This window comes from Saccopteryx leptura, chromosome 13 (assembly GCF_036850995.1).
Source record: "Saccopteryx leptura isolate mSacLep1 chromosome 13, mSacLep1_pri_phased_curated, whole genome shotgun sequence".
Lineage (NCBI taxonomy): Eukaryota > Metazoa > Chordata > Mammalia > Chiroptera > Emballonuridae > Saccopteryx > Saccopteryx leptura.
The window spans coordinates 38,835,471-38,852,718 of NC_089515.1; the positions used below are offsets into that span (position 1 = coordinate 38,835,471).

The following is a 17,248-nucleotide window of genomic DNA, read 5'->3' on the forward strand; positions in this document are numbered from 1 at the left end:
TGTGAGATGGGCAGAATTCCCCCATTTCTGCCTGGCCTCACAGATATAAGAGAACTTGCCTCTCTCAGGTTCAGAAGTGCAGGAAGGGACACCTTCCTCTGTCATTGGGGAGTCACAGCCATGGCCCGCAGACAGGACAACGGTTGGGCTCTGAGATGGAATGAGCTTTGCCAGGTGTCTGGTTGCCCCTGCCAGCCCCCCTCCTCCCCACCCCCCTCCCATCTCCAGACCCTTCTCTGGGTCTGGCCTGGCCTTCCCCGTTCAGCTTTGGGCCCTGACTTTGTCTTTCAGCTGGAAGCTGTGGCCCATGGAAAACGACACACCGAGACCAAAGGAGTCCATTTCTCTCGCATCCGTGACCAGTGGTCTGGACAACATGGGGGCCGAGCTCTTGGAAAGCCTGGTCTGTTCCCTTCCCCATCCCCATGTTGGTCCCCCTAGTGGGAGGGGCCTTTGCACACCATCCTCTTTCACTCCCCCCCCCAACCTCTTCACTTAAACAATTAGGACGGACATGCCCACCCCACAGTGCGCTGGCCTCCTCTGCACAGAGCAGCCTCTTCCTTCACTCATTAAACATTTGTGGTGTGCCTGGAGAGCCTGCCCTAGTCTGCCAGGTCAGGGAAGGTCTCAACGTCAACAAAGAAGAGCCATTTGAGCTGTGATTTAAAGAACGAGAAGGAGAAACCGCATGGGGGTAGGGTAGGGACCTCTGGAGAAGTCTCAGCCTTTGAGGGGCTGGCGAGCTGTCCTTGCTCTGGAATTCCAGGCAGGCCTACCCCCCAGAACTCTGGTGCCTAAGACGACGCCCTCTTTCCTCCCAACATTCCCTGACAGAATGCCTTTCCCTTTATCACACTGCCCGACCCAGGCGGTGCCTTTCACATTGTAATCTGCAAGAATAACTGCCCTGCACATCAGAACACAACTCCACAGACTGAGGCCACTGGGGTCCTGGGGCGGTGCGGCCAGGCGGTCCTGCCGAGGACTCCCACAGCCACAGCTCAGGCACAGCTGAGTGTCCTTCCCTCGTGCTGACCACGAGCTCCCTGAGGGCAGCATGTGTCGAGCACAGAGCCCAGCACACAGTAGATGCTCAATGCACGCTCTGCAGATTTAATTAAGTTGCCTTCTAATTACTTCCTGTACAAAAGCCCAGCCCCTATTTAGCCCACTCCTGTGGGCACACGGGTGGCAGCCAGGGTCTCTTCCCACTCCAGGACACCAGCTCTAGTCTTTCCCCGGGGTGGCAGATACACTGTGGTCACTCTCTGGTGGCCTTTTAGGAGGAAGGCCGGAGCCCTGGCAGCAACTTGAGCCCTGCAGAAGGCAGCAACACTTGGAGCCAAACCACCCAGCAGCCCTTCTCAGGATGGTAGGTGGCCCCCAGGAGGGGACGTAGGCTGGCTTGGGGAAGAGGCCACCGTGGGGAGCAGGAACGGGGAGCCTGGTCTTTGACCCTTCGAAAGGCAACTCTAAACCTTTGCTGAAGAAAGGATAAAACGTGCTGTAGCCCGTGAATGTGCTCTGCCAGACCCTGCCTCAGAGGTGAGCCCGATCGGAGGCTCGCAACTGGCTTTGAAGCAGCGAGAGTGAAATCCCGTTGGAGACCCCAAATAGCTGTGGGGCTGCTCTGGTTGGAGTTTGATGGGACCCCCAAACCATACTGGTCTCAACCTCCCCATCTGTCTCCTTCCACATTCAGTCTCTGGGTACCTTGGGGAACCTCAAGGCTTACTTTGAAACCCCCTGGACTTGGCCAGGCCCCTGTTTCCACATGAGAAGTCTCAAGCCCAGAGAGGGAAAGGGTTGGGCCCAGGTCACACAGGCAGCAAGTAGGAGCCTAGAACTTGGACTTCCAATGCCTGGGCCCACTAGGGTCCTCCCTGGACAGTCCTGAGTTGAGAGCAGGAAGGGGGGGGGGATCTCATCTGTCTGCCTGGGGGGTGGAGATTGGGGAAGATGCAATTAGGAGGTAGAAGGCGGGGACAGAGAGAGAGAAGAGTGGGTTCTAAAACAGAGCTAATGAGCTCTGAGTGAACATCTATGTGTTCAGCGTGTGGGACCCCAGGGCTATTCAGATTTCAGCCTTGACTGCAGGGATGAGCAAATGACCAGATGACCAGGCAAGAATTGGCATTTGTGCTGGGCCAGGAGGCGGTGGGGCCACAGCTGTGGGGCGTGGGGTGGGCTGTTGACACATACTCTTGGGGAGGAGCCGCTGACTCAATGACAGCTGTCCCAGATCCCAAGGGTGTAAATGTGGGGCTGGGAGCCTCTGCACCTTGCTCCATGGACAGGTGGAAATGGGACAGGGACAGGGGGCAGCCAGTATGGCTTGTACATGGTGTGTGGTACTGTCTGTTGGTAAGTTCTTCCTTTCATCCGTCATCCCCGCCCAGCCCTGCAGGCAGTGTGATCGCTCGGGCTGGGCGGTGCTGCTGCTCTAGGCGGAGGCACAGACAGGCAGGAAGGCACGGGTGGCTGGAGCCTGTCCTCAGTTTGCTCTGGGCTGGGGTTGTGCTCCAGCCCTGTGGACGTCAAGGCCAGTGCCTGGTTCACCTCATATCAACATTTCACTGGGGTGGCTTCCACTTGGAGGTGTTGATGATCCCAATGGGGGGATGGGAGTGGGGTCCCCAGGGACCCTCTGGTCCCAATGGGGGGATGGGAGTGGGGGCCCCCAGGGACCCTCTGGTCCCAATGGGGGGATGGGAGTGGGGCCCCCAGGGACCCTCTGGTCCCAATGGGGGGATGGGAGTGGAGGCCCCCAGGGACCCTCTGGTCCCAATGGGAGGATGGGAGTGGGGGCCCCCAGGGACCCTCTGGTCCCAATGGGGGGATGGGAGTGGGGGTCCCCAGGGACCCTCTGGTCCCAAAGGGGGGATGGGAATGGGGCCCCCAGGGACCCTCTGGTCCCAATGGGGGATGGGAGTGGGGCCCCCAGGGACCCTCTGGTCTTCTCCCCAGGAGGAGCCTGCAGCAGCCAGCCCTGAGAGCCAGACACTTCTGCAGGGAGCACTCGCAGCTGTTTCGATGGATCTGCACGGGTCTGCTCTGTACTGGTGAGCCTGGGCCCAGCCCCAACAGGGACACTCCTGCCCCAGCTCTTCCTGTCCCCACCACCCACTTCAGCTACCTCACCCCAGCCATCCATGTCTCAGGGCAGGGACGTTCACTTACCCAGTAATTCAGCAGAGCTTTGTTGAGCACCAACTCAGGCAAGCTTCCATGCTAGAAACAGGGTCATCAGAATGAAGGCAGACCAGCTCCTGTTCCCAAGGCACTCTGGTCAGTAAGGGAGAGGGCAACAACTCTTTCCAAGCCATCTGGGAGCATTCATTGAGGGATAGGGTGGTCAGGGAAGACTTCCAGGTGGAGGTGGCATTTGTGTTTCACAGGTTAAGTAGGAGTTAACCATGTGTAGGGGAAGGATAATAAGAATTGAGTAACACTCCATGCAGAGGAACCCCAGGAGCAAAGGTGAAAATGGACAGGAGCAGAGCAACAATATAGTATAGCTGGGGAGTGATATTCTAGACAGGGAGTGACAGAGGACGAAGCTGGACAGATGGGAAAGGGCTGGTATTGTATTGATGTATGAATGGCTAAACCAGTAGAAAGTTTTTATAACCATTTATTTAGATCTGACTGTTGGATAGAGCATCAACCGGGGACACTGAGGTCCCAAGGTTGAAACCACAAGGTCGCTGGCTTGAGCATAGGCTCATCTGGCTTGAGAGGAGGCTCACCAGCTTGAGCGTAGGGTCGCTGGCTTGAGTGTGGGATCATGGACATGATCCCAAGGTCGCTGGCTCAAGCAAGGGTTCACTGGCTCGGCTGGAGCCCCCCAGTCAAGACACATATGAGAAGCAATCAATGAACAACTATGAGTTGATGCTTCTCATCTCTCTCCCTTCCTGTCTGTCTGTCTTTCTGTCGGTCTCTCTTGCTAAAAATAATAATGATAACAATAAATTATTTGAGCCAAAGAAAGGATACTCCTGGAAACAGGATCTCAACAGACTGAGAAAAATACTTCTGAGAATAACAGTTTGCAGTTTCTTTTATGCATTTGAGAATAGGAAGGGAGAGTAAGGAAGATTCCACAAAGATGGGAGGAAGCTCAGTGGGAATGCTCCAGCCAGTACTCTCCGGCTCCTCTTTCAGCAGCAGGGGTGGGGTAGAGCTCACGTTTACAAGGTATCATCCCACATTTTTTTTTAAATTATTTTTATTTATTCATTTTTTTTTAGAGGGGGGGGAGGGAGAGAGAGAGAGAGAGAGAAGGGGGGGAGGAGCAGGAAGCTTCAACTCCCATATGTGCCTTGACCAGGCAAGCCCAGGGTTTTGAACCAGCAACCTCAGCATTTCCAGGTTGATGCTTTATCCACCGCGCCACCACAGGTCAGGCCATCCCACATTTTTTATCCAATGGAAAGGCTATAAGTTCTTTCCATTCTTCAAGGGCCCTGGCTTTTGAAGTTCATAAGCCAGGGAGAGACATTCTCAGGGCAGGGACGTTCACTTACCCAGTCATTCAGCAGAGCTTTGTTGAGCACCAACTCAGGCAAGCTTCCATGCTAGAAATAGGATCTCCTCTGCTATCCACTGTTAGGTTCCTTTCATGAGGCATAGCACAGACTGGCTTAGGTCCTTGAAGGGGAAAAGGAGATTCCAGGAAGAAAATGGTCACTGATTACCATTTCAGGATGGGATCCTGTGAGACACGAGTGCACTCCTTCTCGGAGTAGCTGACTTACTCATCTCTGTCCTCTGTGGAACCTAGCTAGCTCTGGAACATAGCAGGTGCTTTCTTGGTGTTCAAAAAATTCATGCTATCTTGCCTCCTCCTAATGCATCTCCTCCCTCATATTTGGTCAACACTTTACAGTTTGCAAAGCCCTTTCATACACACATTCTGTCAATTAACTCCTTAACACCCTCCAACACAGAGGGATGGTTGTTCCCCTTTCCAGGTGAGGAAACTGAGGCTCAGAGGGCGTGAGTGAGATTCCACCCTCCAAGTTCTGGATGGTGTAGGTGGAGCCAGAGGGCGGGGCTGCAGGGGCTGCAGGAGCTGTTGTCATCATCACTGACCCCTCACTGTACCTCCCCCACCTGCTCCCAGCCTTTGCTGCCTTCCTGCTGATTGCATGCCTCCTGGATTTCCAGAGAGCCCTGGCCCTGTTCGTCCTCACCTGTGTGGTCCTTGCCTTCCTGGCCTACAGCCTGTTGAAGGAACTGCTGGGGCCAAAGCTGCTGAGGTGTGTCCCAAACCTGGGGCATTCCCACCTGAAACTCTGGTTTAAGAGGTGAGTGAGCGCATGGCCCCCAGGTGGGGCAGGGTGGGAAGGAGTGGGGCAATCTGGCTGAGGACCTCTGAGTCAGCCCTGCGGTCACAGCCAGGGTTGCATGAGGAGGACCTCAGGCCATCCCACCAGACAGTTCCTGTGCGTGGGGAGCACAGCTACCCTGCTTGCCTTCTGGAAGCCCCAGGGTAAGCACTGCTGGGTGGTTTCAAAGGTGGCAGCAATCTTTGTGGAGATATACCAGTTCCTGGCTGGTTCTCTGTCCCAGTTAGGAGAGGTGACTATGACAGCAGAGAACAGGACTCAACAGTTTCCCAAATTAAGAGATCCCAGCCCATCCCAGCAGGGAGGGCCTGTATCTTTGCCTTCTATCAGATCACCTGGGACATGTGTGAGACATGCAACTGTCTGGTGGCCTCCCCTGGAGTCTGATTCAGCAGGTTGGGTTGGGTCCAGGTATTGTTACTTTTTGGTAGCCCCCAGGGGATTTTGATGTAAATATTTCTCTGGACCTGTGGTGGCGCAGTGGATAAAGCGTCGACCTGGAATGCTGAGGTCGCCAGTTCAAAACCCTGGGATTACCTGATCAAGGCACATATGGGAGTTGATGCTTCCTGCTCCTCCCCTAAAAAAATATTTTAAAAAAATATTTCTCTGGACAACAGTTTGGGATCCTTTGGCTTTCCTTTTCTCTTTATTTTTCTTCTTTTCCAAGTGAGAGGAGGGGAGATAGAGGGACAGACTCCTGCATGCACCCCGACCAGAATCCACACAGCAACCCCTGTCTGGGGCTGATGCTCTGCCTATCTGGGGCTATGCTCACAACCAAGCTATTTTTAGTGCCTGAGGTAGAGGCTCCACAGAGCCATCCTCAGTGCTTGGGGCCAATGTGCTCAAACCAACCGAGTCATGGCTATAGGAGGACAAGAGGGAGAGAGAGAGAAGAAGAAGGGTGAGGGGAGGAGAAGCAGATGGTTACTTCTCCTGTGTGCCCTGACTGGGAATCAAACCTGGGACTTCCATAAGCCAGTCTGAAACTCTACCACTAAGCCAACTGGCCAGAGCCAGATCCCTTGGTTTTCAAAGCAGTTTCCTTAGAGTTCCGGAAACCTTGAAATGCCACAGGGCAGGAGAGGGGGTCAGAGAGGGAAACATCAAACACTGCCCCAGCCCCATTTAAACCAGGCAGTTCTATTTTATGTTTTATAAACTGAAGTTAAAAAAAAAAAAACAACAACAAACAGGCCCTGGCCGGTTGGCTCAGCGGTAGAGCATCGGCCTAGCGTGCGGAGGACCCGGGTTCGATTCCCGGCCAGGGCACACAGGAGAAGCGCCCATTTGCTTCTCCACCCCTCCACCGCGCTTTCCTCTCTGTCTCTCTCTTCCCCTCCTGCAGCCAAGGCTCCTTTGGAGCAAAGATGGCCCGGGCGCTGGGGATGGCTCTGTGGCCTCTGCCTCAGGCGCTAGAGTGGCTCTGGTCCCAACATGGCGACGCCCAGGATGGGCAGAGCATCGCCCCCTGGTGGGCAGAGCATCGCCCCTGGTGGGCGTGCCGGGTGGATCCTGGTCGGGCGCATGCAGGAGTCTGCCTGACTGTCTCTCCCTGTTTCCAGCTTCAGAAAAATGAAAAAAAAAAACACAAAAAAAACAAACAACTATCTGGAAATGAACATTTCTACTGCTCAAAACCCCCCCAACCAAAAAAAATACCGAGCACCCATCTTTTCAGTACTCTATTTTGTTGATGAAGAAACTGTGCCCAAAGATATCCAATGACTAAGCCGGGGAGGTGTGGGGTATAGTGGTATTTCTCACAGCTAAATGATTTGAGCTAGCCTATAGATGAACACATTTTACATTTTATTTGTAAATAGATTTGCTTTTACATTTGCCTTCTCTTTATTAAGAAGATTTATAAAAGGATTTATTTTTTTCTTACTTTAAAAATATTTTATTTATTGATTTTAGAGAGAGGAGAGAGAAAGGGGAATAGGAGCGGGAAGCATCAACTCATAGTAGTTAATTGCATATGTGCCTTGACCGGGCAAGCCCAGGGTTTCATAGTGGCAACTTCAGCATTCCAGGTTAACGCTTTATCTACTGCGCCACCGCAGGTCAGAATTTTTTTAAGGGCCTAAAAAGATTTATTCTTAAAAAAATTTTTTTTTTTAGCAAGGTAGGGGTGCCACAGAGACAGACTGACAGGAAGGGAGAGAGATGAGAAGCATCAATTCTTTGTTGCGGCATTTTAGTTGTTCATTGATTGCTTTCTCATCTGTGCCTTGATGGGGAAGAGGAGGCTCCAGCTGATCCAGTGACCCCTTGCTCAAGCCAGCAACCTTGGACTCAAGCAAGCGACCATGGGGTCATGTCTATGATCTTACACTCAAGCCAGTGACCTCAAGGGTTTCAGACCTGGATACTCAGCATCCCAGGCCAACGGTCTATCCACTGTGCCACCGCCTGGTCAGGCCTAAAAGGATTTATTCTTAACAATTGTCTTCTATTTATGACAAATCAGTGATACTGGTGTTCTATTTGAGGTATTGATGTAAAGCAGAGGTCCCCAAACTATGGCCCGTGGGCTGCATGCGGCCCCCTGAGGCCATTTATCTGGCCCCCGCCGCACTTCCGGAAGGGGCACCTTTTTCATTGGTGGTCAGTGAGAGGAGCATAGTTCCCATTGAAATACTGGTCAGTTTGTTGATTTAAATTTATTTGTTTTTTATTTTAAATATTGTATTTGTTTCCATTTTGTTTTTTTACTTTAAAATAAGGTATGTGCACTGTGCATAGGGATTTGTTCATAGTTTTTTTTTTATAGTCGGCCTTCCAACGGTCTGAGGGACAGTGAACTGGCCCCCATGTAAAAAGTTTGGGGACCCCTGATGTAAAGTTTTCTTTAAAAAATACATACAGAGCCTGACCAGATGGTGGTGCAGTGGATAGGGCATCGGACTGGGATGCGGAGGACTCAGGTTTGAGACACTGAGTTCGCTGGCTTGAGTGCAGGCTCATCTGGTTTGAGCAAAGCTCACCAGCTTGGACCCAAGGTTGCTGGCTCGAGCAAGGGGTTACTCGGTCTGCTGAAGGCCCATGATCAAGGCACATATAAGAAGGCAATCAATGAACTGAGGTGTCGCAATGAAAAACTGATGATTGATACTTCTCATCTCTCTCCCTTCCTGTCTGTATGTCCCTATCTATCCCTCTCTCTGACTCTCTCTCTGTCTCTGTAAAAAAACAAAAAAACATACAGAGTCCTGGCTGGTTAGCTCAGTCAGTTAGAGCATTGTCCTGAAACACCAAGGTTGTGGGTTTGACCCCCAGTCAGAGCACATACAGGAAGTGACCAATGAATAAACAATTAAGTTGAACAAGTGAATGCTTCTCTCTCTCTCTCTCTCTCTCTCTCTCACTAAAATAAATAAATAAATAAATAAATAAATAAATAAATAAATAAAATACTGATGATAATAAATGTTAGCAAAGATGTGGAAAAGTTAAAACCCATACAGTACTGGTAGAAATGTAAATGGAATAGCTGCTTTAGAAAACAATTAGTTCCTCAAAACGTTAAACATGGAGTAACCAATATGATCCATCAATTCCACTCTTAAGTATTTACCTAAGAGAAATGGAGACTTAGGTCCATACAAAAACTTGTACACAATGTTCATAGCATCGTTATTCACAATAGCCAAAAAGTGGAGACAACTAAAATGTCTGCTAATGATAAATGGACAAATAAAATGTGTATGCCCATATTATGGAATATGATTTAGCCATAAAAAGGAATGTAGTGCTGATAAATACTGCAGTAATGATGAAGCTTGAAAACGTTATGCTAAGTGAAGGCAGTCATAAAGAACCACATATTGTACGATTCCATTTACATGAAATGTCCAGAACAGACAAATCTATGGAGACAGTACATTAGCGATTAACTAGGGCTGGGACGGGAGTATTGGGAGGTGATGACCAGAGATATGGATTTCTCCTTGGGCTGATGAAAATATTTTAAAATTGATTGTGGAGATGGTTGTGCCACTCTGTGAATGTACTAAAAACCATGGAATCATACACTTTAAATGGGCAAATTATATGGCATGTGAATTTTGTCTCAAAAAAACCCAACAAAACAAAAAACCTGTTTATAAAATACATGTATTTGATTTTGGCTTCTAGTTAAGATGGTGTAACAGAGACCAGGTTTATCTTCCCATTTAAAACAACTAAACAAACAGACAAACAAAAAACAAACAAAAAAACACGACTAAACACCAGAACAAGGCCCTGGCTGGTTAGGTCAGTCAGTTACAAGTGTCCTGAAACAATAATGTTGCGGGTTTGACCCCAGTCAGGGCACACACAGGAAACAACCATGGAGTGCACAACTGAGTGAAACAACAAATAAATGTTTCCCTTCCCCTCCCCTCTCTCTCTCTTCCTTTCTCTGTCTCTCTAAAAATCAATCAATAAATAAAACCCTGACCGGATACCTTGGTGGGCTAGAGTGTCATCCTGATATAAAGGCTGCCAGTTTGATTCCCTGGTCAGGGCACATACAGGAGCAGCTCGATGTTCCTGTCTCTCTCTCTCCCTGCCTCTTAAAAACAAACAAACAAACAAACAAGCTAAACAACAAATATATGAAACAGTAGCTTTCAAGACACTGGGCTTTAGATAGCAAGGAATAGAGATCCTTAAGAAACAGGAAACAAATGAGATGAAGCCTCTGATTGTTTCACCTTACCACACTGAGAGAGCTTCTAGGCCATGCGGCGGGGAGGGGGAATCAAGGCAGGGCCAGCGGATTCTGGAGTTGAGAAGACGGAGCCGGGAATCCAGGGAAGCCAGGGCATCTAGAGTTTAGGTTGTAGAGCACCTGAGAGGAGAGAGCTGTGCAGGGAAAATGCCAGAGGCCTGCAGAAGGTCCTCCTCAAATAGTCAATTGAGTTCTGAGCAGTGAATGCGTATGAGGAAGCTATCCAATGACTAGGAAAGAGTCATGCATGAGGATCAGCGAGAACACTGCCTGGATATCATGCAGGGCTAGGAATAGTGTTTATTCTCAACAGCCAGAGTAAAAGCCTCATAATTTACAGAGTATTGTTTAGAGTGCTAAGAAGGGTCTGGATCAGTAGCAGGAAAAATTTAACCATAGAATAAACGCTGCTCAGGCCCTGCCTAACAAATTTTAAAAACAAAACTTGAAAGAGTAAAACAGTACGTCAATTAACAATGGCACAACTTTAAGTGGGCAATAAATATACATGTGATTGAAGTCTCTAAAGAAAAAGGAGAGAAGAAAAAATACTTAAAAAAAAATAGTGCCCCCCAAATCCCAAATTTAATGAAATTTAATACTCAAGGATCCAAGTAATTTCATAAACTACCAGCACAAGAAACATGAAGATATACAAAAGCTGAAAAAAATTTTCAGACCTAAAAATGCCTGACTGGTAGTGACATAGTGGATAGAGTGTTGACCTGGGATGCTGAGATCTCTGATTCAAAACTCTGAGGGCGCCAGCTTGAGCCCAAGGTCACTGGCTTGAGCAAGGGGTCACTGGCTCAGCTAGAGCCATGCGGTCAAGGCACATATGAGAAGCAATCAATGAACAACTAAAGTGGTGCAACTATAAGTTGATGCTTCTCATCTCTCTCCTCTCTTACTCTCTTTCTCTCTCAATCTCTCTCTCAAATCAATGAAAAAAATTAGACTTGTGCTACAAGAAACATTAACAGAGGACAATTATAGCAGATGGAAACCTAGATCAACACAAAAGAATGAATGAAGAGCATTGAAAAGAGTAACCACACACCTAATAGGACTATCTTTGTATTATTTAAATCCCTTTAAAATGTAATCAATTTATAAAGCAAGAATAATAACATGTATTGTGGAGTTTATATGATATGTAGAAGTAAACAATAATAGCACAAAGGTTTGGAGGGAAGAAATGAAATTATACTGCTGTAAGCTTTCTATACTCTATTTGAACTAGTATAATTTCACTTAAAGGTAGATTGTGATAAGTTAAAGATGTATACTATAAATGCTAAAGCAATCACTAAGATAGAACAACAAAGAGTTATAGCTAATAAGTTTTTTGTTTATTGATTGATTTTTAGAGAGAGGAAAGGGAGAGAGAGAGAAACATCAATTTGTTGTTTCACATATTTATGCATTCATTGATTGATTCTTTAAAAAAATTTTTCCCATTGATTTGAGAGAGAAGTAGGGAGAGAGAGAAAAGGGGGAGAGGGAGAAACGTCAACTCACCATCCCACTTAATTGTTCTATTTAGTTGTGTGCTCATTGTTTGCTTCTCACACATGCCCTACCTGGGGTTGCTTTATCCACCAACCCACTCTGCCAGGCCTCATTGGTTGATTCTTTGACGTGCGCTCACCAGGGATTGACCTGCAACCTTGGTGTATCAAGATGAAACTAACCAACTGAGCTAATAAGTTTTTAAAGAGGAAACAATAGAGAATCATCTAAAAATAGTCAGACTGAAAGAAGGTAGAAAAATGAGAAAAGGGGAACAAAGAACAAATGGAACAAGTAGAAAATAAATAGCAAAATGGTAGATTTAATCCCTCTCCCTGCTAATGACATTATTATATATACAGACTAATATATCCTTCATGAACAAAGATGTAAAAATTATTAACAAATTTTTAGAAAACCAAATGCAACAATATATAAAAGGGATAATACATCCTGAACAATTGGAGTTTACCCCAGGAATGCAAGGTTGGTTTAACATTAAAAATTTAATCAATTTAGTCTATACTAACAGACTAAAAAGAAAAACCATATGATCATGCCAATAGATCCAGATAAAGCACTGGACAAAATTTAATGTCCATTGATAAAAATTCTGAGGAAACTTTCTCAACCTGATAAATGGCAGTTACCCAAAACTTACAGCTAACATCATATTTAATTATGAAAGATTGAATGCTTTTCTATTGAGATCAAGAACAATATATGAATATTCTCTGTCACTACTTTTATTCAACATTGTACTGGGGATTCTAGCTTGTGCACTAAGGTAAAAAAAAATAAAAGACGTGTAGATTTGAAAGACATAAAGATATCTTTATTCATAGACAACATAACTGTCTACATAGAAAATTCTATGAAGAACTAGTAAGTGAGTTTAGCAAGGTTGTAGGATATAAGATCCACATACAAAAAACAATTGCACCTGACCAGGCGGTGGCGCAGTGGATAGAGTGTCGGATTGGGATGTGGAGGACCCAGGTTCGAGACCCCGAGATCACCAGCTTGAGTGCGGGCTCATCTGGCTTGAGCAAAGCTCACCAGCTTGGACCCAAGGTCGCTGGCTTGAGCAAGGGGTTACTTAGTCTGCTGTAACCCCACGGTCAAGGCCCATATGAGAAAGTAATCAATGAACAACTAAGGTGTCGCAACAAAAAACTAATGATTGATGCTTCTCATTTCTCTCCATTCCTGTCTGTCCCTATCTATCCCTCTCTCTGACTCTCTCTCTGTCTCTGTATAAAAAAAAAAATTGCATTTCCGGCCCTGGCCGGTTGGTTCAGTGGTAGTGTTGGCCCGGCATGTGGAAGTCCAGGGTTCAATTCCTGACCAGGGCACACAGGAGAAGTGCCCATCTGCTTCTCCACCATTCCTCCTCTCCTTCCTCTCTCTCTCTCTTTCTCTCTCTTCCCCTCCCGCTGCCAAGGCTCCATTGGAGCAAAGTTGACCCAGGCGCTGAGGACGGATCCATGGCCTCTGCCTCAGGCACTAGAATGGCTCCGGCTGCAACAGAGCAACACTCCAGATGAGCAGAGCATTGCTCCCTGTTGGGCATGCTGGGTGGATCCCATCGGGAGTATGCGAGAGTCTGTCTGACTGCCTCCCTGCTTCTAACTTTGGAAAAATACAAAAATACAAAAAAAACTCACAACCCAATAACAAAACAAAATAAAAAAAAATTTCATTTCCATATAGTAACAATAAACAAACAAATTGTAAATGTTATTTAGGGCAGTGGTCCCCAACCTTTTCTGGGCTACAGACTGGTTTAATGTCAGAAAATATTTTCACGGACCGGCCTTTAGCATGGGATGGATAAATGTATCACGTGACCAAGACAAGCGTCAAGAGTCAGTCTTAGGCCCTGGCCGGTTGGCTCAGTGGTAGAGCATCGGCCTGACGTGCAGAAGTCCCGGGTTCGATTCCCTGCCAGGGCACACAGGATAAGCGCCCATCTGCTTCTCCACCCCTCCCCCTCTCCTTCCTCTCTGTCTCTCTCTTCCCCTCCCACAGCGAGGCTCCATTGGAGCAAAGATGGCCCGGGCGCTGGGGATGGCTCCTTGGCCTCTGCCCCAGGCACTGGAGTGGCTCTGGTCGCAACAGAGCGATGCCCCGGAGGGGCAGAGCATCGCCCCCTGGTGGGCAGAGCGTCGCCCCCTGGTGGGCGCTCCGGGTGGATCCCTGTCAGGCGCATGCAGGAGTCTGTCTGTGTCTCCCCGTTTCCAGCTTCAGAAAAATACACACACAAAAAAGAGTGAATCTTAGACGATGTAACAGAGGGAATCTGGTCATTTTTTAAAAATAAAACATTGTTCAGACTTAAATATAAATAAAACGGAAATAATGTAAGTTATTTATTCTTTCTCTGTGGACTGGTACCAAATGGCCCACAGACCAGTACCAGTTCGTGGCCCGGGGATTGGGGACCACTGATTTAGGGTATCCTTAAACATACAAAATACTTAACGATAAATCCGACAGGAGACTGCAAACCCGTACACTGAAAACATTGCTGAGAGAAATAGAAGACTTACATAAATGGAGCAAATGACCAAGTTCATGGATCAAAAGACCAGTATTGTCAATGTATCAATTCTCCTCACATTAATATGTAGATTCTGATAATATCACAATCAAAATTATAGCAGGTTCTTTGGGTAGAATTCTTAAAATCCTAAGAAGTACGAAGAGCCTGGAATAGCCAAAACAACTTTGAAAAAGATGAACAAAGTTATTGAACTTAATCACTTGTCTTTAAGACTTATTGTAAAGCTACAGAAATCAAGAAAGTGTGGTACTGTCATCAAAACTGACAAATGGGTCAATGGAACAGAATAAAGAGTCCAGAAATAGAGCCACACATATATGGTTAACTAACTTTTGTTATCTTTTTTTCCAAGTGAGAGGAGGGGAGATAGACAGACTGTGCATGTACCCCGACCGGGATCTACCCGGCAACCCCTATCTGGGGCTGAATACCTGCCTATCTGGGGCCATGCTTGCAACTGAGCTATTTTTAGCACCTGTAGTGGAGGCATCACGGAGCCATCCTCAGCGCCCAGGCCAGTGTGCTCAAACCAATCAAGTCATGGCTGTGGTAGGGGAAGGGAGAGAGAGATAGAGAGAAGGGGGTAGGAGAGGGGTGGAGAAGCAGATGGTCACTTTTCCTGTGTGCCCTGACTGAGAGTTGAACCCAGGGCAACCACATACCAAGCCAATGCTCTACCACAGAGCCAACCAGCCAGGGTAGTTAATTGATTTTTGACAAGGGTGCTAAGGCAATTCAGTGGAAAAATTAGCTCAATAAAATCTGCTAGAATAATGGGATCTCCATATGCAGAAGAAGCAGGAAGTGGAGGCAGGGAAAGAAACAAAAGAACTTTGATCCATGACTCACATTATATAAAAAATAAACTGAAAATGAATCATAAATCTAAATGTAATGCATGAACTATAAAACCTCTCGTTTTTTTTTAGATTTTATTTATTGATTTTTGGAGTGGGGGGGGGAGAGAGAGAGAAGGAGAGTGAAGGGGGCAGAAGCAGGAAGCATCCATTCGTCTTAAAGTTGCTTCCTGTATGTGCCATGCATGACTAGGCAAGCCTAGGGATTTGAACTGGCAACCTCAGCGTTTCAGGTCGACACTTTATCCACTGTACCACCACAGGTCAGGCAAAAACTTCTCTAAGAAAACATAGGAGAAAATCTTTGTGGCTTTAAGTAAATTTCTTTTTTTTTCTTTTTGTATTTTTCTGAAGTTGGAAATGGGGAGGCAGTCAGACAGACTCCCGCGTGCGCCTTACCGGGATCCACCGGGCATGCCCACCAGGGGGCGATGCTCTGCCCATCTGGGGCGTTGCTCTGTTACATCCAGAGCCATTCTAGCACCTGAGGCATAGGCCACAGAGCCATCCTCAGCGCCCGGGCCATGGAGCCTTGGCTGCAGGAGGGGAAGAGAGAGACAGAGAGGCAGGAGAGGGGGAGGGGTGGAGAAGCAGATGGGCGCTTCTCCTGTGTGCCCTGGCCAGGAATCGAACCCGGGACTCCCGCATGCCAGGCCAACGCTCTACCACTGAGCCAACTGGCCAGGCAGGGCCAGTAAATTTCTTACATACAAAACCAAAATCACAATCTATTTTAAAAATTGATAAATTGAACTTCATCATAATTAAGAACTTCTCTTCCAAAGACACAGTTATAGAAATAAAAAGACAACCTAGGAGAAAAGTTTTGCAGATCATATATCTGACAAAGGACTTGTATCCAGAAAATATAATGCTTCTCAAAAGTCAATAATAAGAAAAACAACCCAATATAAGAATGGGATCAAAGTTTGAACAACAGACATTTACTTAAAGAAGCTATATCAGTGGTAAATAAACAAATGAGAAGATGCTTAACATTAGCAGTCATTAGGAAATGCAAATTAAACTCAAAGAAATATTACTGTATTTCCATTAGAATATCTAGGATTCAAAAGGTTGACCATACCAAGTGTTGGCAAAGATGTGGAGGGACTGGAACGCTTATAGCTGGTGGGAATGTAAAATTGTACAATCACTTAGGAAAACAGTTTCTTAAAAAGTTAGACCTGGGCCCTGGCCAGTTGGCTCAGCGGTAGAGCGTCGGCCTGGCGTGCGGGGGACCTGGGTTCGATTCCCGGCCAGGGCACATAGGAGAAGCGCCCATTTGCTTCTCCACCACCCCCCTCCTTCCTCTCTGTCTCTCTCTTCCCCTCCCGCAGCCAAGGCTCCATTGGAGCAAAGATGGCATGGGCGCTGGGGATGGCTCCTTGGCCTCTGCCCCAGGCGCTAAAGTGGCTCTGGTTGCGACAGAGTGACGCCCCGGAGGGGCAGAGCATCGCCCCCTGGTGGGCGTGCCGGGTGGATCCCGGTCGGGCGCATGCGGGAGTCTGTCTCACTGTCTCTCCCCGTTTCCAGCTTCAGGGAAAAAAAAAAAAAGTTAGACCTGCCATATGATTCACCCATTCCATTTATAGTATTTACCTAAGAGAAATGAAAACATATATCTCTACCAAGACTTGCACACGAATGTTTGAATGTTCATAGCAATTTTTTCTATAATAGCCAAAGAACTGGAAACAACCTAAATGTTCAGCAGCAGGTGAATGGATAAGCCGATTGTGGTGTGTGATGACCCAGAACACAATGGGACACTACTCAGTAATAAAAAGGAATGAGCTATTGATACCTGCAAAAATATGAATGAATTTCAAAATAATTACACTGCGTCAAGGAACTCAGGCCAAAATATATATATAAATGTGCTGTGTGATTCCATTTTTTGTTTTGTTTTGTTTTGTTTTGTTTTTCTAAAGAGAGATAGAGAGACAGATAGGAAGGGAGAGAGACGAGAAGCGTCAACTCACATTTGCGGCACCATAGTTGTTCATTGATTGCTTTCTCATGTGCCTTGACTGGGGGGCTCCAGCACAGCTAGTGACCCCTTGCTCGAGCCAGTGACCCTGGTCAGAGCACATACAGAAACAGATCAATGTTTCTGTCTCTCTCTCTCTTTTCCTTCTTCTCTTTCTAAAATTAGTAAATAAATTTAAAAAATATATAAAATTCTAGAAAATTCAAACTAATCTGGTAAGAGAAAACAGATTATTTGTTG

At 47.0% G+C, this 17,248-nt stretch overlaps 1 protein-coding gene across 1 annotated transcript in view; it reads left to right on the plus strand.

The window, feature by feature from the left end:
• The window catches only part of SLC28A1 (solute carrier family 28 member 1), a 52,672-nt gene that overhangs the window by 1,070 nt on the left and 34,354 nt on the right, over positions 1-17,248 (plus strand). Inside the window, exons 2-5 of the mRNA XM_066355431.1 lie at positions 292-403; positions 1,287-1,375; positions 2,971-3,065; positions 5,132-5,315. Of these exons, the coding sequence (XP_066211528.1) occupies positions 308-403; positions 1,287-1,375; positions 2,971-3,065; positions 5,132-5,315 (464 nt within the window). The 5' untranslated portion in view covers positions 292-307. The remainder of the gene's footprint in view (positions 1-291; positions 404-1,286; positions 1,376-2,970; positions 3,066-5,131; positions 5,316-17,248) is intronic.